The 23,220-nt window shown below is 45.3% G+C and overlaps 5 protein-coding genes across 5 annotated transcripts; 2 read left to right on the forward strand and 3 right to left on the reverse strand.

Annotated features, from left to right (window-relative positions):
* Window positions 1-957: 957 nt before the first annotated feature.
* Window positions 958-2,567, reverse strand: PCOAH_00053140 (Serine hydroxymethyltransferase; the record flags this gene model as incomplete). The annotated part of the gene is made up of 3 exons (XM_020062094.1): window positions 958-2,181; window positions 2,291-2,392; window positions 2,502-2,567. The coding sequence occupies 3 exons, from the start codon at window positions 2,502-2,504 to the stop codon at window positions 958-960; spliced, it is 1,329 nt and encodes a 442-aa protein (XP_019917810.1).
* Window positions 2,568-3,521: 954 nt separating this feature from the next.
* PCOAH_00053150 (Uncharacterized protein) lies at window positions 3,522-5,723 on the reverse strand (the record flags this gene model as incomplete). The annotated part of the gene is made up of 1 exon (XM_020062095.1): window positions 3,522-5,723. One exon carries the CDS (start codon window positions 5,721-5,723, stop codon window positions 3,522-3,524), a length of 2,202 nt encoding a protein of 733 aa, XP_019917691.1.
* Window positions 5,724-6,993: 1,270 nt separating this feature from the next.
* On the forward strand, window positions 6,994-10,134 carry PCOAH_00053160 (Uncharacterized protein; the record flags this gene model as incomplete). The annotated part of the gene is made up of 1 exon (XM_020062096.1): window positions 6,994-10,134. The coding sequence occupies one exon, from the start codon at window positions 6,994-6,996 to the stop codon at window positions 10,132-10,134; it is 3,141 nt and encodes a 1,046-aa protein (XP_019917569.1).
* A 620-nt stretch (window positions 10,135-10,754) lies between these two features.
* Window positions 10,755-15,071, reverse strand: PCOAH_00053170 (Uncharacterized protein; the record flags this gene model as incomplete). Its single annotated transcript, XM_020062097.1, has 1 exon — window positions 10,755-15,071. The coding sequence occupies one exon, from the start codon at window positions 15,069-15,071 to the stop codon at window positions 10,755-10,757; it is 4,317 nt and encodes a 1,438-aa protein (XP_019917873.1).
* Window positions 15,072-18,010: 2,939 nt separating this feature from the next.
* On the forward strand, window positions 18,011-21,172 carry PCOAH_00053180 (Vacuolar-type H+ pumping pyrophosphatase; the record flags this gene model as incomplete). Its single annotated transcript, XM_020062098.1, has 2 exons — window positions 18,011-20,992; window positions 21,134-21,172. The coding sequence occupies 2 exons, from the start codon at window positions 18,011-18,013 to the stop codon at window positions 21,170-21,172; spliced, it is 3,021 nt and encodes a 1,006-aa protein (XP_019917659.1).
* Window positions 21,173-23,220: the final 2,048 nt, after the last annotated feature.

Raw genomic sequence — 23,220 nt, forward strand, 5'->3', positions numbered from 1 at the left:
CACACATTCGCTAATCATCCGAATACAACTACGCGTGGCTTTTTTTTTTTTTTCTCACAAATAGAGTGTACTTAAAAGGTATCCTTGGTTCGTTAATGCCGTTCTGGTTCTTCCTCGAAGGATACTTTTTTCGTTCGAAAAAAAAAAAAATTCCCTCCAAAATTGGATGAACGGAAGAGAATCTTGCGACGTCAATTTATGATACCCCTTCGCGTGACAATCCGCACTCCCTTCCGTGTGATCCCTCTTTTTTAAAATTGCGCGCCTACCCCCTTCCACATTGGGTTCGCATTTCCTAACCGTTCCGACTTAATTTTTTTTCACCCCAAATGGTAAAAAAAAAATGGCGGGCTGATTTGGCCTGAACTTGCGGTCGGGTCAACGCGTACGTAGGCCCGGTGCGCTAGTACGGCACACACGTGAGCATACACCACCGTTGGTGCATCGTTACGTTCAAGCGTATATCCAAACGCGCAGCCACAATTAGAGAATATTCGCAAATTGGTAAATTCCCCAGTAGGTACAGCCCTCCGTTTTTGCATCCCTCCCATTGTTGCCTTTTTCCCCCTCGGGAGCTACGGCCCGCAAAATAACCCGCGCAGTTGCCGCTCCGATCACCTGAAGCGGTTTAATTGTGAAACGCTTAACCACGTGGGGAAAAGATGCCGACGTTGGAAGGGACTCCCCCTCCACAGAGTTTTTCACCTTTGTGATATTTACTTTTGACTCATGTGTTTGGAAGTGAGCGTCCCTTTGCGCATTCGAGGTCTACCCCTTTATGGGGGTAGTCCAGGGAGGGGTAAAAAAAAAAATAATAAAATAAATAAATAGAATAAAATGAATGAAAAGCAAACGGCGAAACAACCATGTCCACGTTTGCTGGGGCATACACCTATGGTCGACTCGCCGTCGGATGGGGACCTAATAACAACATGATCCCCACAACCCCTAGCTCAATCAGGGGAAGGGCAAAGCACCAGCCCAGGTGACAACCTCCTGCTTCAACTTCTGCAGATCAGCACTGTTAGGCAAGCCTTTCTTAAAGTCGACCAGTTTTTTCCCATACTGCTCCTGCAAGTCTACAGTTATTTTGATGGCCTTTTCCAAAATATCTGCGATGAAGTCCATGTCCTTTTCCTTTGCGCCTCTGGTAGTCATGGCAGGGGTGCCAATTCGCACCCCGCTAGGAGAGACGCAGTCCACGTCCGACGGAATGGTATTCTTATTCAGTGCCACGTTAATAGCGTTACACGTTTCCTGCAGTTTGGATCCAGTAATACCAAACTTCCTCAGGTCTACAACAATGAGGTGATTATCCGTTCCGTTGGTGACTAAGTCTATATTCTTACTAAGTAAAGATTTAGCTAGTGCTTTACTGTTTAGTAGAACCTGTTGTGTGTATTCCTTAAATTCGGCTGACTTCACCTCCTTCAGTTGACACGCAACAGCTGCAATTTTATTGTTGTGGGGTCCTCCCTGGAAGCTCGGAAACACTGCACTATTTATTTTTTGATCAATTCCTGGATTTCTTTTTTTATTGAAAAATACCAATGCACTTCTGGGTCCTCTTAATATTTTATGTGTCGTTGTGGTAACTACGTCGGCATACAAAAAAGGGTTGTTCAGAATGCTGCATGCAACAAAACTTGATATGTGCGAAATATCAGCGAATAAATATGCACCCACTTCATCACAGATTTGTCTAAACTTCTCATATTCTATGTCTCTAGGGTAGCTGGTGTATCCACAGATGATCACCTTCGGTTTGAAGGACAAGGCCATCTCACGCACTGCATCTAAGTCCACATATCCTTGGTCGTTACATTTGTAGAGCTTTGACTCAAACATATCCGACGTGATGGATACTTTTTTTTTTTCATCGAAAAATCCATGTGTTAAATGTCCTCCTGAGCATAGATGCATCCCCATTATTTTTCCCTTTACTCCTACCAAAGCGTACAGAGCTTGCACATTAGCAGCGGATCCGGAAAGCGGTTGCACGTTCACTCCCCATTCTTCCTCACTTACATTGAAGGCTTCCAATGCCCTCTTCTGGCAGAGCTCCTCAATTTTGTCTATGTAGTCGTTCCCTCCGTAGTACCTCTTCTTGGGGTAACCCTCCGAGTACTTGTTGCTGACTCGGTTCCCGAGGCACTCACGCACGGCGTGATTAGTCAGATTCTGCGGTGAGCAAGTAGTAAAGAAGTGGTGCAAAAAATTACGTTTCAGCTGAACGACACAGCACGTCTACACGGGAGGTCATCCCTGCCGGCGTTAGCGGAAGACCTACCTCAGATGCTATCAAATTTATGGTCTCCTTTTGTCTCTTCTCTTCGTCCGCCAAAATGTCGTACAGCTCCTTGTCGATTTGTTGCAGCGGCTCGTTGTTAAACTGAGAGGGGGGAAAGTTCGTGCGTGTGTTGCGCTGCCACGGAGCAGAGAGCACGAAACGAAACGGATAAAAGGATAAAAAGAGAAAACATTTTTTGGGGGGTTATTACCATTTTGCTGCGATGTTCGAATTAAAGAAGGATGGGCTCAACTTTATTTGTTTGGATGGGGAGAGAGTCACTACTGTTGGGGGGTATAACCACTGGCACGTATGTGTGCACGTTTTTTTTCTTTTCCCTGAGTGTGTTTTACAGTTGTCACAATGAATGAATGAACACAAAGACTGGTGGGTGCGATTGCACATTATCATTTCTCAGATTGTACCTTTTGTCAGTAAAAAAAAAAAAAAAAAGAAAGGGAACTAAACGGTAGCTAATAACCTTAACGTGATGCACTAAAATTGCTTTTCCATCCAAGTGTGCGCATTGGAGAGCTAACACATTTGATCCCCTGCCCCGCAAACGTGTGCAATATGCAAGCCGCATTAGTGGAGAGAAAGAAATGGCTACCTCTGCACAGGCTTGTATGTATTCCTTCATGAATCCCAAATGGGCTTTTTACGTGGTGAGCCAAACGTGTATTTGTGTGCCCAACAAAGTGGAGCCGCATACCCCCCACATGGTGTTCCGACAGCGTTGGTGATGATGATGTGATGATGGGCGTATGTGAAAAAAAAAAAAAAAAAGGTGCTCCTCCCTTTGGCTTTTCACATGGAGGTGCCAAACAGGAATAACGCAGCCCCTTCACTATCCCTCTTTGGTGTGCTATGGGCTCAATTTTTATAGGCAAATGGATGCGGAGGTCCAGTTCCCTCGGACGGGGAAAGCGGTTTCGTGACATAAAAAAGGGAGCACACGGAAGGGGGTGTAGAAGTACGTCTGAAGGTATGCGTGGGCGAATGTGCCTGTGCAGTTATACGAACGAACGTGATACCCCTGGGGGAAGGACACAAATTCAAACAAGAAAATGATATGCACATCGGGGTGGCAAAGCTGCCTGGTCCGTTTTGTGCAACAAAAAAAGGAGCAAAAAAAACACGCATGGAAGGGTTTTACTGGGACATGCAAACAATGGTAGAAAAAAACAAACAGGTGTTATTCTATGCATGCTCATGCGCATGTGACTGCCCCCTAGGTGGCGTTCCTTGGGGGAGATTTCGGCCGCAGGTTTTCAATCTCCGTGGTGGTGCCCATGTACTTGCCACCCACATAGGAAGTGGCCTCGGGCCAAGCGATGTCCCCCTCGAACCACCCAGTGTACTCCTCCTTATTGAACAGAGTGGTACCCAAATTCTTGCCCAAAGTCAGCCACCCGTTGCGGATATTCCTATTAGTACCAAAAAGTTCAATCTTTCTCCTCCCCAGACAAAATTTTTCAATAATTTTATACAGTTCCTCCGGCTTATTATTGTTGTAAATATTTTCATCCGTTTCCTCTGCTATAATAACATCCGTGTCCAGGTTGGCGTGAATAAAATGGATGTCTAAAGAACGCCTAACAGCTCCCTTAATACCAACGAGGCAATGTTCTGTGGTTCTCTGAAGGTATGAGTTTTCATTGTTTATTTCGTTCAGGTATTTTCTTTTTTTATTCGTTTCGTTTATATTTGTTTTCAACCAACATATGTCTTCACATCTACGGTAGCCCCATTTGCTCAACAAAATTCGAGCGTCCTCTAGATGCGTGATTCCACACCAAATAAAAAGAAACGAAGGAACATCTGCTATTTTTTCAATTTCTAAGCTGGCCAAATCATCAACCGACCAGTACTTATCCTTGTCATTATTTATGTCTCCATTTAAGTCGTAGTTTTCTATGTGCATGCTGTTCAGTAAGTCTAGGTTGTGAATTTTCCTCTCGTAGTATTCTTTCCAAGGTGGGTCAATAAGGATGACGTCAAATTTGGTACCTAACGTTCCCAAGTCGAATGTTCTTAAGTCACAATTTATGTACCTTGCTGGGGTGGACCTCTTCTTTATAATAACATTTTTCAATTCTAGTAGTTGCTTCAGCTTAGGGTATTTATCGAACCTCTTGTTTTCGTCGCTGTCTCTAATAAAATTCTGTGGCCTTTCTCCTGTGTTTACAAAGTTTTGGTTGTAGTCGTTTTGGAGTCGTTCCCTTCCGTCCACGTTTATGTTGCAGGTCACCAGGTTGCCTTTTGCTTCGTTTTTCTGGTCCCCTTTTGTGGCTCCTCTGTTGGGAAGGTCACCTTGGTACACTTCTCCAGGGTATCCCTCCCCGGGGTATCCATCCAACGGGTATCCGTCCCCTGGGTATATTTCCCCCGGATATGCTTCCCCCGGGTATGCCTCCCCCTGGAACATATGCCCACCGCTCAGACCGTACGGCGGAGGTATGGGCCTACCATACGGGGGAGGGGGACCTCTGAAATTTCCTAGAAAAATTCCATCGTCTTTTTTTACATCTCTATGGAAATTATCTACACTGTTTAACCCAGGTGTTATGTCAAGCATCATGGGGTTGTTCTTCTCACCTCCATGCGGGGGATGCATCATCTGATTTTTTCTCTGCATTTGAAAGCTGTTCCCTCCTACAACGATGCTATTTGGGCCCGTTGGGCAGGGGGGGAAATTGTTCATTCTCCCACTTGGGGGGGGCATCGGCTGGGGAGGAGGGTTCATCCCCATGTGGTGGTACTTGCTTCCACCTGGGTTGACATATATATTGGCGTTCTTGCTTTTTAAATTGTTGTGGAGTGGAAATATGCTTGGTCCCCCCTCCTTCATGATGCAGCTGCTGTCTGGTGGCGTAACTGGCGGTGCAACTGGGGGTGGTGTTGCTGGGGGGGCTACTGGAGGTGCTACTGGTGGTCGGATCGGCGGTGCGATTGGAGGTGGGGCCGGTGGTGCTGCAGGTGGAGCAACTGGCGGAGCAGCTGGTGGAGGGGGACTTATAGCGTTGCTGTTCGGGTAACTCGGTAATGGTGGCACCTTCGGAGGGTTGAAGTTTTTGTTCATGAAGAGGATGCCACTCGGAGGGGGAATTCCAGACGGTGGAGGTATGCCACTTGGTGGGGGTATACCACTTGGCGGAGGTATGCCACTCGGAGGAGGAATCCCACTTGGGGGGGTAGGCCCTACGCCCGCATAACCCCCAGGCGTGAAGCCGCAATTTTTGCTTGGCGCGCCGGGAATTTTGCCACCGCTGCTGCCGTAGTTCATGCCCCCCTTGGGGAAGTTCTTCTTGCTATTATACGGGGGGGTGGCTTTTAAAGTTGGGTTCAAATTGGAGTTCCCCCCCCCTGCAGGTCCTACTCCTCCCTTGTTGTTATTAGCTCTTCCGTTATGGAAATTTCCCTGGTTGTTCATTGGCTTGCTGTAAAATGATAGGCGTTACCACTGGGGTGTAAATTGTAAATAGTGTTCCTTCTTGGACGTACAGACTTCACGTGTCGGTAGGTGAACCCAAGCGCAGCTATACGAGGACCTGCTACATGGAGGAACATTAATTTCGAATGTTACATTAGCTGGGTGGGAAAAAAAAATACTTCCCACATGTTTAAGTACAAATGGGGGGAAGGAGAGACTCCTTCTTATCTGACTTAGGGGGAAAAAAATCTACCAACAGTTTAAAAGGAACAAACACGAATTCGTCTTCGCCCTTACCTTCCCGTATTTCCCTCTTTGCTTAACAGTTTGTGATATTTTTTTTATCCACTGTGGTGGATCCCAGCGCAATATCCCTTGACGGAGGAGCGAACTTGCTACTTTTTGGGCCCTACACTTTTGCGCAAAAAAAAAAAAAAAAAAAAAAAAAAAATGAACAGATGGATGAAGGAAAAATGAAGAAACGAAATAACCTACCGTGTTGTGGTGAGAGAAAAAAAAAATTGCTTAATGCTCTATTGCCACATTTATACATTAAGGGTATAAAAAAAAGAAAAAGCAGAAAACTAGAGTGGCGATGCTTCACAAATGGGAAAGTTGTCCCATGGGATATGTTTCCCTTGAGAAAAGTTCAACCACATGAGTGATTGTTTTCTCTTTGCAGAACGTGAGAAACACCCACAATGAGAATATCGCTCCCGTTTGGATAGGAAGCACCGTTCGGTATGCACAGCTTTGTCAGTGAAAAAAAAAAAACAACAGAAAAAAAATGATTAGCTATGTGGGTAGTTCTGCTTCATGTGCCTACACAGGTGTAGCAACAGAGGGTGGGAGAGGAGAAAAGAAAAATTGTTGAATTTTTTTCACCTCATCTGTGAGCATTGGAAGAGGGAGATAGACTTGTTAAACGTGGGGATTCGTCCCGTCTATATCTACCTGTGTTTGTTGTCTGTAATTGTGGGGGGTGTATAGTAGTTGCTCATGATAATGCCCATGGCATAGTGAGGCGCTGCACCGAGTGGAAGGGAGATACCGTGTTACTCCACAGGCGAGGAAGCAAAAATGGGATAAGACCTACCATTATGCAGTTCTATCGTAAATGTCCTGAACTTGCAAGCCGAGTGGGGATGTCCCCTAAGAGTGAACGGCCCACACGAACATAAAATAGTGTAGCAATACAAGCACGCTGATATCCACTGAGGAGTGAGCGCGAAAGAGGGCTCCTTGTTGGCCGCACCGTTTGTTTCGCACCATGTTGAGGAGGGTGCTAAGCCTGAAGGCTACCCAACTCGCGGTGCGCACGCAGCGCTTTTTCTCACACGGGTTGATAAATCTGGGTATCCTTGCACACATCGATGCGGGGAAGACGACCATATCGGAGGACATCCTATACAACGCCAACGAAATAAAGGTGAAGGGGAGTATCCACGACCAGAACACGCAGCTGGATTTTTTAAGGCAAGAGAGAGAAAGGGGAATAACAATCAAGACTGCCTACTCATGCTTCAAATGGAATAATGTAAAGGTAAACTTAATAGATACCCCAGGACATGTGGACTTCAGCAACGAAACGTTCCTCTCATTATGCGTCTCAGATAAGTGTGTCATCGTGGTGGATGCCAAGGAGGGAATTCAAATTCAAACCTTCCACCTCTTCCACTACATAAAGGAAAATCTCCCCATTTTTTTTTTTTTAAATAAAATGGACATACACGAAACGGATCTAAATTACAACATTGAAAATTTAAAAAAGACTTTGAGTAGGAAGAGTGTCCTTGTGACTTATCCTTTGTATGAGAATAAGGTCTTGAAGTTTATTCTGGACCTGCCTTCCATGTCGCTTTATTGGTATCCACAGGGGAGATATGGGCAGAAATTCACTTACAACAGGATTGATTTCGCCTCAGTTTTGCAACACCTTGACTGCAATGTTGTGAGGAGTCATTTTGCCGCCATAGGGGTGAGTCAAGCTACCTCAACTGCTGCTGAGGAGATCACCACGGAGCGCCTCCTAAAAGTGCTATCTAGAGAGACTATTCATCACATTTTACAGAAAAGGGAGGAGCTCGTGGAGGCGCTCTGTGATTTGGAGCCCGACCTGGAGCGCAAGTACGTAAACAATGTCTGCATAGAATACAGCGAGGTGAGGAAGTGCCTAGCCAAGTGGATAAAACTGAAGCAGATCTTCCCCGTGTTTGCCGGGAGTGCACTCAATTCCTTTGGTGTTCACCTCCTTCTGGATTACGTCACTAACGGTGGTGTGGCGCTGGGGGATGACAACCACTCCAATAGGGAGGTCTCCCCATCTGGAGTAAAAGCACCACAGATCGGCTCCAAAACGAACGTTATGCAGGGTGACATCCTAGTGGGATCTTCTCCAATGGGTGTAAGTCAACCCACTGGAGCAGGACGCAACAATGGGGAGACCCTCCCCCCTGTTGCAGCTAACCCTTCGCATCACGACGCAAGCATTACCATTCAACCCCCCAACAGGATTAACAAAACGTACCCACCCTTGCAGCGCTACAAAACTGTCCTTTTCATCTTCAAGCTTGTGAGCGAAAAAAATGGACACAACACATTTTGCAAAGTACTCAAGGGAGAGCTAGCTAAAAATGCCAAGGTTCTAAACCTGCGAAGTGGAGAAACAGAAGTGGTGAAGGGCCTTTACAAAGTCAAAGCGGATAGGTATGTTATGATAAATCTGTTGAAGACGAACGATATAGGAATGGTTCGTGGGTTGGAACATGTCCTCGTCTGCGACTTTATGTGCGAATTGGAGGAATCGTCTTGTAACGTAGATTGTGGGGACGTAGTGGGGGGAGACCACCGGATCAGTACCACCATGTTGCGCAGTAACAATGATGGCGCAGCTGACCAGAAAAGGAAAAAAAAAAGCGAGGCGACCGGCCAAGAAAACCAACCAAAACAACTTAACCAGAATAACTCCCTCCAGGACATATACAAATATATGAAACACGAAATAGAAAGCAAAGAATTGTGGTTCTTTCTGAAGAATTATAAAAAACGGATAAGCAAAAATGTCATCGTGTGCACATGCGCTATAGAGCCAAAGGATTGTAAAAAGGAAAGCGAACTTAAGCAGGTGCTGCGAAACATCTGCTTGGAAGATAACAGTATCGTAGTCTACACAGACCCCAATCGAAAGCTCGTCATTGGATCTATTGGTATTTTAAACATTGAAGTCACGTTGGATAAAATAAAAAATGACTATAACATAGATATAAGGACTGAGGAGGTGGAAGTTGTAGAGAAGGAGTATCTTACGGGACACTACGAGGAGACCATAACGAAAGAGATGAAGGTGAACTCAAACCTTTCCAACGTAACAATTGGCTTAACCATTCGTGAGAAGGAGTTCGTGGATGTTTCGAGGTTCGTTCAAAATGCGCTGAGGTATGATAGCGTGTCCAAGTTGGTGGGGTCGACTAGGGGGCAAGCAGTCATCGAGGAAGCAACCAGTGAGAAGCAAAAAATCACTATGATACAGCCGAATGGTTCCTTGCCGACCGAACTGAACGGACATGACTCTGTTTTTTGTGCCGCACCCCAAAGGGGGAATCTGCCCCCAAATCAACCAAACTGCACCATTGAGGTGGAGCTTAACAGTCCGGACGAGGGGGTAACTGATACTGTGGGGTGGGGAAAGTGCACAACCGAAATTAGTATTAACGCGAACTGTGAAGGAGGTCGAATCAACGGTTCACGTGATTGGGCGAGTGGGTCGAAAGATGATCCCCGTCCACAAGCGGAGCTCCCGGACGAAGAGGCAGGTGAAGACGTGAATGAAGACATGGACGAGTACCTCCTCAACTTCAACTACGAGGATCTGTTCAAAAGCAGCGTTCGCGTCCATAGGGACGTGCACCTGTACATTGCCGATCTGCAGAGCAAAAAAAAAAAAAAAAAAAACTTTTACGAAGAAATTTTACAGAGCTGTATTGTCACCCTGAAGAACTGCCTATCCAGTGGCTTCCAAACAAGCGGAAGCATCATCAGCACGGAGGTAGAAATTACAAAGTTGGACATATCGGATGACACCACTGTAGCCGTGGCCAAGTACGCGTGTAATGACTTGTACTATCGAATGATTAAGCGAGCCAACGTGTGCGTAGCGAAGCCTATATCTCTACTGCAAATTCAGACGGACGAATCCTTCGTCGGCATCATAGTGAAGGACCTAATTCAGCAAAGAAGTGGAACCATTATTCAGATCACGAAGAATAATGACTCCCGCCATTTTAAGAGCATGAAGATCTTCGCTATCGTTCCGGTTAAGCATACGCATAACTACGCCTCTACTTTGAGGTCCATTTCGAGTGGCCACGCCAACTGTTTGATGACCTTTTGCGGTTACAGCAGGGAGGGGTAACCGCGGGTTGAATGTAAAGCAGATGATGAGCGGGTGGATGATCCCTTTGTAAATTCACCACCTGGCCGCTCGCCTATTTGTTTGTTAATTTTTTTTTTTTTTTTTTTGGGTGGGCAACCTCTCGGAAGGGGTGTCATTTCCCCCCCTGAAGTAGTGAACTCGGGACGCGAAGTGCCCGCTGACGGAGCCGCCGTCTTTCTTCTAAACTTGGCACATATTAATTGAGTTAATTGTTACCCCCCCGGAAGGGGGGCTAATATGTACATACATACAAACACGCCATATGCACATATGGGCGTGGGGCTAATTGGTTAAAAGGAACGCCAACGTGTTGGACGTTTAACATGGCGTAATTAAAAAGGGGGACAACAAATGCTATCAAACTGAAGCTCTGGTTTGAAAAAAAATAAAATATGATAATACGATAAAATGGTGAATGGGTGGACGGACGGATGGAGTGAAAAAGGCTTCCATTTTTTCCTCTTCTCCGCATATCCGCTGCGCCTTCAGACGCTTGCCCAGATTTTACGTGACCCAACTGGCCTTCTCCCGGGCGGGGGCCTCCTGCCCACAGAATATTGTCGGGAGTGGGGAGGAAGAATGGCATTCCCCCCCTTTTTTTAGGCGCTCAGGTTAACCTTCTCAGACATCTCCTGCGTGTGCAGGGACTGGTTAAAATTAACCCACAAGTTGGGAAAGCTAGTCTGCATTTTCTTTTTGCATTTCTTCTTTAAATTAACGCCCTGGTCATAATAAGTCTTTTCCATTGTGTAGCTGGATGAGCATATTTTACCTGACCCGTTCAGGCAATTTTCTTTGCATAACTGTTGAACGAAATCAATTTCCTCATTAAATATTTTTTCAAACAAAATATCGTTGGCAGTTTGGAGGTCTGAATTTTTCGACAAAATTAATTCTTTATAAATATCAAATGTATCTTCGTGGAGATAATTTTTTTTGTTTTTTTTTACGTCTATGTTTTGGTCCTTTTTAATGATGAACTCCATAACTCCTTTGTGTGATTTCAGGGAAATGTGCTCATCACTTGTATACATGAGGTAGTCATTTTTTCGCCTGCCATTTCCTTCTATGAAATACACCGCGTCGCTATCTGCGTAACTGCTTTCAAGGTTGCTTCCAATGCTACTTCCAATGCTGCTTTGAAGACTACTTTGAATTGCCTTCCCCTTAGCCACACATAGATTTTTTAAAAATATTTCCATGTCGTCGAAAAGGGCATTTTTCTCCGTGGGGTCTTCTCCTGAACTGATGCGGTGATCCGTTTGCCCCATCTCACTCTTCCCACTCGTTTCGCGAACAGAACCATTTTTGTTTCTTCTGCTTTTCGACGTCATCCTCTGCATCATCATTTCTCTAATAATGCTCGTAATATCTCCTTCCATTTCTTTCTGGTGCAGCTTTCTCTTGTTGAGGGTATCTTTTTTCTTCTTCTCCTTCGCACATGGTAGGTGGCTCTTCGCGTCTACCCCTTTATGTGTCTTTTCGACTGATTGTCTTTCCCCCTCTGGTTTGGCAGCCCGTACTTTCTCTGCATCATTCGTTCGTGCATAGTCACCCTGCCTATCATCTTCTTCACCATTACGCAGATGCTCCTGTATGTTCACATTCGACGCGTGGGCAGTACTACCGCCTGTACGTTGGTTACTCCTTTCCCCTTTCGCTGCATTCTCGTCGATAAAGCTATTCATCGCATTGTGCAGGTCATCGAAATGGAGAATCTCCTTCGTGGCGGCTCTTCTCCTTTCGATATAATCTTCAATTATTGCTTGGAGGGGCACATCTGGGTTGCTGTTTTGAATGCTAAAAATTACCTGGGCGTGCTTCTTCATTTGTTCTTCCTGAGTTGTGTTGTTATCTTGTGCGCCTTTTTTGTCTCGCTTTTCTCGTGTGCGAGGGGGGCTCACCGTTTCACTTGGAGCAGCGATAGCAGTTGCTGCGGCGTCATCTAAAATTTCGCCTCCGCCAATGGGTGTGTCCTCCTTATCAGCTTGGCAGGTGAATCCACCACCCCTCTCCTTCTTGGTCCCTTCTTCCACTATTTCCTTCTTCTCCTTTGCACCAACACCTACATCAGTTTTTACCTTTTCTATATCCTTCTTTAGAGAGGATTGATCATTCTTCTTCCTCTCTCCCTTCTCTTTCATTTTATCCTCCTTCACGTTTGTTTCTTCCTTCTTCTGCTTCGATAATGTTCCCCCTTCTGCGCTGGGGTCTTCCTTCAGCTGGGCTGCACTTCCTACCTGCACATCCTCCGCTGCTGCCACCACAGAGGGAGCATCAACAGTGGTAGGCACCTTCTTGTTTGCCTTCTGACTCACGCTGGGAGACGTCTTCCCCTTTGCCTCGTCACCACCCGTTTTTCTACCTCCATCAAACGCATAATTAAAGAAGCTTCCAATTTTAAGGGCAATTTTGGCATACTTGTTTTTCTTCTCCTCCTGTGGCTGCTCGGCGATTTGCTTTTTCTCCTTAAGGGAGTCGGCCGGCGGGTCTTCCACTTGAGCTGGCTTACCCTCCACACTGCTGATCACGTTGGTATCGTTGACGGCACTGTTACCACTGTTGGGTTGCTTCTTCTTTTGTTTCTTCGCATCCTTGTCGTCTTCCCTCAGGGGCGGGAAGTCCACCTGGGAGGGTTCCTCCTTCTGCGCAGCATCCGCAGCTGATTGGCCGCCCTTGCCATTAGCCTTGCGATCTTCCGCAGGGGTTTCTTCCGTTGGGGTCTTTCCCGTTTTGGTTCCACCAGTTTTGGCCTTTCCCATCTTCTCTTCTACCACCTTGGTTGCTTCTTCCACCTTTGCCTCGCCTTCCTTCGCTTCTAGCATCTTGACCTCTTCCGCCTTCTTCTTCTCGTTGGCCTTTTTCTTTTCTGCCTTCTTTTTCATCTTCTTCTTCTTGTCTTTATCGAAGTGGACATCCGTTATGAGAGGGTAATTTTCCGACATGCCGTCGACGTAGTAGGGGTCTTCCTCCACCTCGAGGCTGTTGTTCTTACTGCCGTTGTCATTCTTAGATGCGTTGTTATTCTGGAGGGAGTCTTTATAATTCTTCTCCTTCTGCGCGACAGTCGCGCCTTGGTCTTCCTTGCCTTGATTGGTGGCTGGGATGTTTTCCTCACTCTTTTGTTTTTTCTTCTTCTTCTTGCTCTTGGTTTGCGCATTGTTTTTTTCTTCTTCCACTTCCTGCATGGATGTGTTTGCCACACCAGCATTCTTTATCAGGTTGGCAAAATTGCCTTCGGAGCTCCATTTGCTTTTCTCCTCACCGGCGTAGTTGTCCTTGGACCCCTTGCTGGTCAGGCCATCTTTCATCTTGGTGTCTTTTTTCAGTTCCTCCACGCATTTTTCTACCCCTTTGCTGATTATCTCCAAACTTTTTGCCTTCCCATCGGAGAGCACCGATGCGGCTGAGGAGTGTTGCTTCTTCCAGGGAGTGGCCTCCTCCAGCGTGTCACTCTTTTTCTTCGCGTCGACTAAATCCTTCTCATTCATGGACATAGCCGCAGCAAAGGAGAGCATTGCCGGGGGAGCACTTCCGGTAACCCCTCCCCCAGATGTTGCCACTCCACCTATATTTGCCTCTTCCGACTTTCTGGCCGACTTTATCACCACACTGCCGGAAGAGTCATGGCAGTTGTTACTCTGCTCACTTCTCTTGTCTGGGTGTTTTTTAAAGTAATAATATAGTAAGTCATGGTAAATGTGTTTAGGCCCATGGATATCATCCTTGGAAAAGCTATCGATAACATTTCCCAGTTCGTGTAGATAGAAGCAGTCCTCATTGGTACAAACGCTATTCTTCAGGTAAGAAGCACAGTACTTCGTGGTCCCGAACGATGCCTTCAACGTTTTGTTGTCCAGCACCATACCATCAATAAAATAAATTGCATTAACGGCTTCCTTCTCGTTACTATACGTTATGTATGCACTGAAGGAAGGGCCATTATAATGCGGATTATAAGCCTGGGATTTATTCACAATAATATTTAAAATTTGTCCATATTTTCCAAAGTATTCGTTTTTTTTTAATATATTTTTTTTTGCATAATTGGCTGTAATACCTATGACAAAGACGAGGTTGCGTTGAACAACTCTAATGCCTTTTATTATTTCAAAAATATTTTCATACTCGTGGATATTATATATGTTTGGATTTTTGTACAGATCTGGTTTGTTAAAAATGGCAGTGCTGCTTCCACTGTGATGGTGAAGAAGGGTGTTGTTTGTACCACTTTGGGAAATGCTAGCTCCTGTTGTTGGGCCAGCCCCGGAAGAGCCGCTAACTCCGTTTGGAGCATTCGTGCTGTTATTATTGTTACTGTTATTTGCGTCTGTCTTACTCCCCTTGTGATTATTTTTTTGCTTTTTCACCAACTTCTCGTGGGTCTCCCTATTATATATGAAATTCTTCTCGTCGTAACTTCTCCTACACGCGGGGCACTTATTACACATGTGGTCTCGTATATAATACAAGCACCAGAGACATATCTGGTAGCCGCAGTCACAGGGGAAAAAGTTCCTGTCCGTTTCGTCCAGCACCTCTACGCACAGCGGGCACAGAATGTTGTTCTTGTCCTGGTTGTCCCCCTTGTTACACTCTTCCCCGTTTTGGGGAAGCAACTCCTTCTCCTTCCCGCTCAGTGTCATCTTTCCGACTTTTCTATTTTTCGCTTCTCCTTCTAATACGGTGTAAAATAACTCCTCGTCGTCCAGATCTGCTTCTTCCTGCTCCCTGTCCCATGGGTCTCCTTCGCTTTGCACATCCACGTCCTTCCCCTTTCCGTTCGCACTAGCGACGCCGTTAACTTTTTTACTGCCGCTGCTTGCCTCCTCGGCCTTTTCCCCCTTTTTGTAATAGTAGGACCTGTTGAATGACCTCCGTAAGTAGCGCTTGTCAGTGGAGCCCCCCTTCTTCATCTTCCCCTAACGGGCGCTCATACCATGGGTGTGTATGTCACGAATTTGTATATTACTTGTTGGTACGTCATGGAATTCCACGTCGTGGATGCACAAGTCACGAATGTGCACGTCATCGGTTTGCCAATCGCGCATGTTCCCCCCCTGAGGTGTGGCGAAACGAGCAGGGAGAACAGGCACAATCCCGAAAAGGATGATGCATACACCGGTGCGAAAGTTAGTGTGCCCAACTTAGCACAGGCAACTTTCACAAGAAAACAAATTCATATATTTGTTGGCGTTGCTGCAAAAATGCTGCTTCCCGCAGATCTTGCGACTACTACCCCGTATGTGTGGTAGGTAGAAGAAGTGGGGGGGGATGAAGAAGGTTGGACGGGCAGCGCCACATGAGAAGGTGAGGTGGAGAGGGATGCTATAAGTGCCACCCTTTGTGTAACCTTGAACGTTTTGTTTGCCTGGGTATCCACTGGCTGTAATAAACCAGGCCGTCCGCCCAACGCGGGGGGTACCAGCAAACTTGCGGCTACTTGGCAGCGAATTAGTGGCGAGTTACTACCAATTCACTGCCAAACCACTGAGAGTCACAGCACGGATGAAAAACATAACGTGCGTAGCAACTTTCCGTCAACAAATGAAAAAAAAAAGAGTAACGAAAAAATAAAACAAACGACGGATCCTTAGGAAGATTAAGTTGGATGGAATAAATAAATTTCTCCAATTAATACTTCCCAGGAAACACTATTTTTTTTACTTGAGAATGGAAGAATTTATTCTGCCCAGAAATTCAAAAAAAAGAAGGGAAAAGAAGGAAGAAAAAATGGATTTTATAATAAAATGGAAAATTCCTCGATAAGCAATTTTAGCTGCAATGACGAGGTGAAGAAAAACTTCAGATTATTTCTCACATGAAGAAAAAAAAAAAAAAAATGATAAAAAAAAAGTACAGCAGCAAATTCGAAAAAAAAAAAAAATTCTTTTTTCTCTGTAAGTCTAAAAAAAAAGTTGGGCGTTTTTTTTTTTTTTTTTTTCTGGGCGTGGGGGTATGTTGGCGACGAGGCGCACGCAAAGCTGCTCCCAGCCCACCTTTGATAGCATCACAGATACGTATATTAAGGGGGGTACATATAAATATTTTACGTTTATACATTTTTCCACCCGTGAAGATACGTATTCTCATTCACCTTGGCACTGCTTGACTGCTCAATCACGCGATAAAATCGTATGCATCACGCGGTTAAAGCAGCATTGTTCTTATTTTTCCATTTCGAAGTGGCTTCCCCCCCGTGCAGAGGGCACTATTTTGTGGAGGTCCCTGCCTCTTGTTTGGAGTGCTGGAAAAGAGGGGCGGGGGCCGCTTGTCAGGACGAAACTTCCGATGAGGTATGTCTCCCCAGGTGGGAAATTTTCTCTTCCACACGGTAAACTTGTACCACAAGTATATGCGCATGCATACATACGTGTATGCATAACTGCACTTATGTACGTACACACATATGACCACATTTGAATGAAAAGGATGGGAAGTTGTTAAGAGCCCTCCGTAGTTAAACATCGTCGATTTCTGTATTTCGATACCGGCGCCGTTAAAGTGGGGTCCCCTGCTAACAACAACGGAGGATGATGAACGGGAAAGGTGTGTATTGGGGGGGTTGCCAAAGTATGAACAAGGATCGGAACATGTGTACATATGAGCCCTACCGTTACCATTCTGTGGTGGAAAAATAAAATAACCGAACTGAATTGGTCTCCCGAGCGGATGCATACACGTGCCTTCGAATTATTTGCCTTCAAATGGGGGGCAAACACAAAAGGTGAAACGGTGTACGGGAAAAAGGACACACATACGTACAACATATTCGTACCTTCCATCCTGCGATGTAAAAAACTGCCCACTGCGTTTGAAACCCAACGTAAGAAAACCCCCTTTAAAGGGGGGAAAAAGGAAAAGACAATTTTGCTCAGTAGGTATAAAGGCAAATGCTCCACGGCGATCTGATGGCACCCACTCCACCTGCCGCAAGTCTGCGCAGCGTATGTTAAAAGGATGGTAAAAACTTTGGAAAGGGCACTTGCTCGTGAGTACTAAAATGTCTGCCATTTTTTCCGCGCCCGAGCGAGTTGCCGATCTCCCTTTTTTTTAATCTCAGACGTGTGCAAAAAAAAAAAAAAAAAAAAAAAAAAAACAAACAAGTTAACTCGAAAATACCCACCCAACTGAACAGTTCAATGACAGTGTAAAACCTTTGTTCTTTGAAATGTCTCGTATTGCGCGATCTTCTGTCTTTGCAACTTCCGGATGGCACAGGTCTAACGTATGATACCAACAAGCTGTTCCTTCCCCCAGCCATGGTTTATTACACCCTTTGCAGCTAAGAACGCAACTTCTGCAGACTTTTTTTTTTTTTTTTTTTTTTTTTTTTGCAAATGCACACTGAGTGAAACACAGCGAAGATAACTATTTTTTTTTTTTTTTCTTTTTTTTGTCCCATTTTCCGTGTGCACCTTTTCGCTAGTCATCTCACAATTGTTATTTTCCGTTTTACCACTTTGTGGAGGTGTTAGTAATTCTCCCCTGGGGGGTTACATCATGCATATCAGATGATCGTCCCTGTGTAGGCATATTTTGACGCCCACCATGTTGCAGTTTGTTCTGCCCTACTAAGGAAAAAAAAAAATTTGTCCGTTCTTTTCCCTGTCGTGAATGAGGAATGATTCCCCCTTGAAATTTTTACCTACAAGTGGGGGAGTTGAGTCTTTTTTTTTTTTTACTTCCTCTGCGTTACTTCCCTGCTACTAAGCGTCTATCGCGCCAAACACCTCCGCTCTCAACAAGCAGAACGCACAGCAGAAGAGGCACCCGCCCTATCCAAGTGGGTAACCCCGGAAAAGACAAGCAGTAGACACGGGCATACCTGCGACCTACCGCAGGAAGGGTGAAAATGCTGCCCCTACACGGGAACGGCAGGAGGAAGCGCTTCCCCAATGTAATGAGTTTCTTTGGCGGAGCCTATTCAAAGGGGATACTCCAAAGTGGAAAAGTTGGGGATGTCCCTAATACACATAAGGGGGAAAACTTCCCCCATGTGCGCAATGCACAAGGGTGGAGCCCCCCCATGGGTGAAGTTCAATACGTACAATGTGCAGACTACGAAGATGATGTAACGTCGTTTGGGTGTCTAAACTGGTACATAAACCGGTCGCCCAAGCAAAGGATCGCCATTAACACAGGAGTGTTGCTCGCATTCGCGACAGCAACGTATGCAACATATCGAACTGTTGAAAATGTGAAGACCGTGTGCTTAGTGGGGCTATCCCTCTACAGTGCCTTCTTCCTGTTATTCGCCCTGCACATGCTGAGCTCCGTGTTGAAGGACGAATATGATGCTTACAGTAGCGTACCAGGGGGGGACGCCTGGAAGGACGGAGTGACGACCCACCAGATTCGCGTCATGCCGAAACATGTCGGCCTTCCACATAAGAAGACCAAAACCGTGCAACCGAATAATGGTGACAAACAAGGGGAGGAGCGGATCAAGGTGGCGCACGACACGGTGGATAACACCCTCGAAGCGCCGCAGGATGGGTACGAAGTACTCTCCCTGGAAGACATAGCAAAACCGATAAAGGAGGGATCAGAAGGATTTTTCGCGGTGCAATACAATTCGATTTTTAAAATATCCGTAGCTTTTACGACACTTCTTCTGTTCCTTTACATAGTGAGAGGAGACAACACAAAGTTGCCCCGAGAGAAAGACACCATGGTGGAGGGTACCACTGAAAAGTACATAGTAATATCACCCTTTGCATACAGCATAATAACCTCTATTTCATTTTTACTGGGAGCTACATGTAGCTCCTTAGCTGCCTACAACGGAATTTATGTAGCCGTCCGGGCGAATGTCCGTGTGGCTAAAGCTTCTACCTATTCGTATAGGAAAGCTCTCATGACCTGTTTTAGGAGCGGAGCAATAAGTGCCATTGTGAACGTGGCGCTAGCTATCTTTGGCATTTGCTCCTTACTAGTGTTAATAAATATTTTATACCCTTCCCTGTCGTTTACAAAATACCCCCTATTGATTGTTGGCTACGGGTTTGGAGCTTCTCTAGTGGCCATGCTGTATCAGCTAGCTGGAGGTATATACACGAAAGCAGCCGATATAGGTGCCGACTTAGTTGGGAAGGTAGAGAAACATATTCCAGAGGATGACGCCAGGAACCCAGCAGTTATTGCAGACTTGGTTGGAGACAACGTAGGTGACTGTGCAGGTCAGTGTGCAGATCTGTTTGAATCCATATCTGCGGAAATTATTGCATCTATGATTTTAGGAGGAACCTTATGTGAAAATGGAATCATTTCTGAGAAGAGGGCTAACTACTTTGTTCTCTTCCCCCTGTTTGTCCACTCGATGGATTTGTTCGTGTCCACCATTGGGGTTTACCTTGTTCGGACCAGGAGCGACTATGGAAGCACCCCAGTGGGGAAGAAGAAACGTGGTAGTAGTAAACACCACGTGGGAACGGACCAGTGTGCCCATCTTAGTAATGCATCCTACAGTAGAACAGTGCAAAATGGTGCAAATGTGAACGTACGCAGCGCAAACGGAGACACAACCTTATTGGCCCTAAGTCCTGACCATTACAATGATAACGAACTAGACATGATAGGAGAACATTTAGAGAACCCACTAAAGGTGATGCTAAGGGCGTATATTGTTACTTGCCTGCTGGCCATGGGTGGTTTTTTTTTCTTCTGTAAAATGTTGTTTGTCTTGGGGGAGGATTGCCCAAATGATTATTCGTGGGTTTACCTGTCCTTATGTGGACTTGTGGGTATGGTTTGCTCGTACCTGTTTGTTATTCTGACAAGATACTACACAGACTACTCCTACCCGAAGGTGAGAAAGATAGCTCATGCGTCTTTAAGCGGTCCAGCTACTAACATAATAACGGGTCTATACGTCGGCATGGAATCTACCTTCCTCCCCACGGTAGTCATTTCTGTGTCTCTGTTGGCTTCCTACTACCTAGGGTTAGCAAGCAATCTGACTGGAGATGGTCGTGCTATAAATGGACTCTACGGAACATCAGTAGCCACCATGGGGATGCTCTCCACAGCAGTCTTCATTTTAAGCATGTCTAATTTTGGACCCATAGCAGACAATGCAGGTGGAATTGTAGAGATGTCGAATCAACCTGAGAGCGTTCGGTTCATTACAGATAAGTTAGATGCAGTTGGAAATGTAACGAAAGCAAATACAAAGGGGTACAGTGTTGGTTCTGCTGCTTTGGCGTGTTTTTTACTTTTCTCTGCCTTTCTTAGTGAAGTTTCTCTCCATGCGAAGACACCTTTTACTACTGTAGATATTGCCTTGCCGGAGGTATTCATTGGTGGGATTCTAGGATCCGTTGTGGTGTTCCTTTTCGCTAGCTGGTCCTTAGATGCAGTTGGAAATACAGCAGAAGAAGTTCTCAAAGAAGTGCGCAGACAGTTTAATGACCACCCGGGGATTCTCACCTATGATGAAAAACCAGACTACCACACTTGCGTTTCAATTATTAGTAGGAAGGCACTGATCGAGACGATTAAGCCGGGGTTACTCGCTCTATGTGCCCCCATCATAATTGGGTTGCTTTTTAAGCAATTTGGCAAGTTCAGAAATAATGGCTTGTTAGGGGCACAAGTCATTGCTTCGTTTATTATGTTCTCCACCTCCACGGGGATTTTGATGGCGCTCTTCCTCAACAACGCCGGGGGGGCTTGGGACAATGCGAAGAAATACATCGAGTCCGGTTTTTACGGAGGGAAGAACAGCCCAGCGCATGTCTCCAGCGTGATTGGCGACACGGTGGGGGACCCCTGCAAGGACACCGCGGGTCCCTCCATCCATGTGCTTATCAAGTTGATCTCTACCATCACCATGGTAAGTTCAGTGCGGCAGCGCAGCGGCGCGATCATTACTGCCACTTCCCTCCCGCGATTGTGTGAAGACATCAGGAGTGACTACATACAGCGTTTGTTCGCTTCGCCCCCTTCATCGCCTCGACCCGTCCCCATTTTACAGGTGATGACCCCCCTGATCGCGTCCTCCCCGGAGATGTAATTCCCCCGAACGAGAATCCCCTCCTGCGTTTGTTCACGTGATGAAATTTTTTTTTTTCGTGTTTAGGGGCGCCGCGTCGTACCCCATTGGTCGGGCGAAAAGAAGTTACACACGTGAATGGTGGCAAAATTATACCCAAATTTTACCTCAATTTTTTTATGTGGGAACCCGCACACGCGGAGCATCGGTGCGCCGATTGTTCGAATGTGCCAGCTGCACTTTATGTTTGTTGTTCCGTCTGCGTTTTCGTTTCATTTCCTTTCCTTCCGTTTGTCCTTTAATGCCGCCACTTTTTTTGATAATTTGATTACCCCCATTGTGTGAAAACGAAGCAGAGGGAAAGGACGCCGCTTTGCTGACGTTTTTTTTGTTAAAATGGAGTAAAACATTAAAGTAAGAAGCGCTAGGTCGACATGCTCGTCATTTAGGCTACGTTACTGTCTCGTGGCAGTTTACTTATTCAAATCGCCATAACCCTTTTAATGATAACCTGGCGTGTGATCAGAATGAAGGGACATTATGGCTATCTCAGGTGTATTCCCCTATTTGTGAGCGTCACATGGGCGATCAACTTGAGACGCGGAATTTTCAATCTCCGCAATCCAACACATGACGCGTAACAGTAGACTCCCTTTCAATTACCGACCATTATGATAGAAACGAATTAAAAAGAAAAAAAAAGGAAAAAAGTACTAATCTTTCCTAAAATGTATTTAATGTAAAAAAAAAAAAAAAGGGAGGAAAAAAAAAAAATTATATAGTAATAACCGCTCTATATTTCTTTTATACATCTTAAAAAAGGAAAGAAGAAAAAATTATGAAAGTTAAAACTTGTAGCAGAATAAATGAACATTTTGAACCTCAAGTAAGGAAGTTGAGAACAACTAAATGAAGCAAACAGTTCGCCAACAGATCAAAATGAAGTAGAAAATTTTTTTCTGACATAAATTGATTACACATTAGTATGAATACTTTGGTACAATGAAAAGAAAAAAAAAAAGAAAAGCAGGAAAAAAGAAGGAAAAATGTCACTTTGTTTCTTTCCTTACACACTGTATATATAAACTGTACACACACTGTATGAACTACACTGTCACTTATGTCCTCCAAAGGGGGTAGACATTATATTCAATCAATGTTACATCGCAAATGGTGTGTTACGCTTACATGTTCTGATAACCTACCATCCCGTGACCCCCCGCATTATTATTTCTTCTTTCTCCCCTGGAGGACGGCCTTGTGTATGGAGCAGTAGGGCGTAGTGTGGTAGAATGATCTACTGTTGTTGTGGACAAGTCTGTTGAATCATTCTCTGTTGTTGGACCTATAGTAGAAGTTTCTGTTAATGTGGAGTCATCAAACTGGTTATGTCCCATTGTTACTGTTGTTCTTTTTTTTCTTCCATTCTTTCCTCTAAGTGTGCTACTTATCCATGAAGGTAGCAGATCATACTACGAAGAAGAAGGAAGTTTGTTAGGGTGGAACGAAGGTGGTGTTAAATTGTTGGGTTGTTACAGATGGTAGGGTGGAAGGGAAGGTTGTGTTAGGGTGTTGGTAGGTGGAAGGAAGGTTGTTAGGGGTGGTGGAAGGGAAGGTTGTTAGGTGGGTGATAGGTGGGTTGCTAGCGGTGGTAGATGGAAGGAAGGTTGTGCTACGGGTGGAAGGAAGGTGGTGTTAGGGGTGGTAGGTGGAAGGAAAGGTTGTTGGGGTTGTGGTAGGGTGGAAGGATGGTTGTGTTAGTGTTGGTAGATGGAAGGAAGTTCGTTAGGTGTTGGTAGGTGGAAGGAAGGTTGTGTTAGGGGTGGTAGATGGAAGGAACGTTGTCAGGGGTGGTTGGTGGAAGGAAGGTTGTTAGGCGTGATAGAATGAAGCGTTAGAGGTGTTATAATGAAGGATTAGGGGTGGAATGAAGGGTTGTTAGGTGGGTGGTAGGAAGGTTGTTAAATGGTTCAATTTTTTTATTTTTTATTTTTTTAAATTTTTGGATGCTTACTTTATATAATAAGAAAGGGGCACCTATGGTTGCTAAGGTGCCAATGATGGAAGAA

This window comes from Plasmodium coatneyi, chromosome 14 (genome assembly GCF_001680005.1).
Source record: "Plasmodium coatneyi strain Hackeri chromosome 14, complete sequence".
Lineage (NCBI taxonomy): Eukaryota > Apicomplexa > Aconoidasida > Haemosporida > Plasmodiidae > Plasmodium > Plasmodium coatneyi.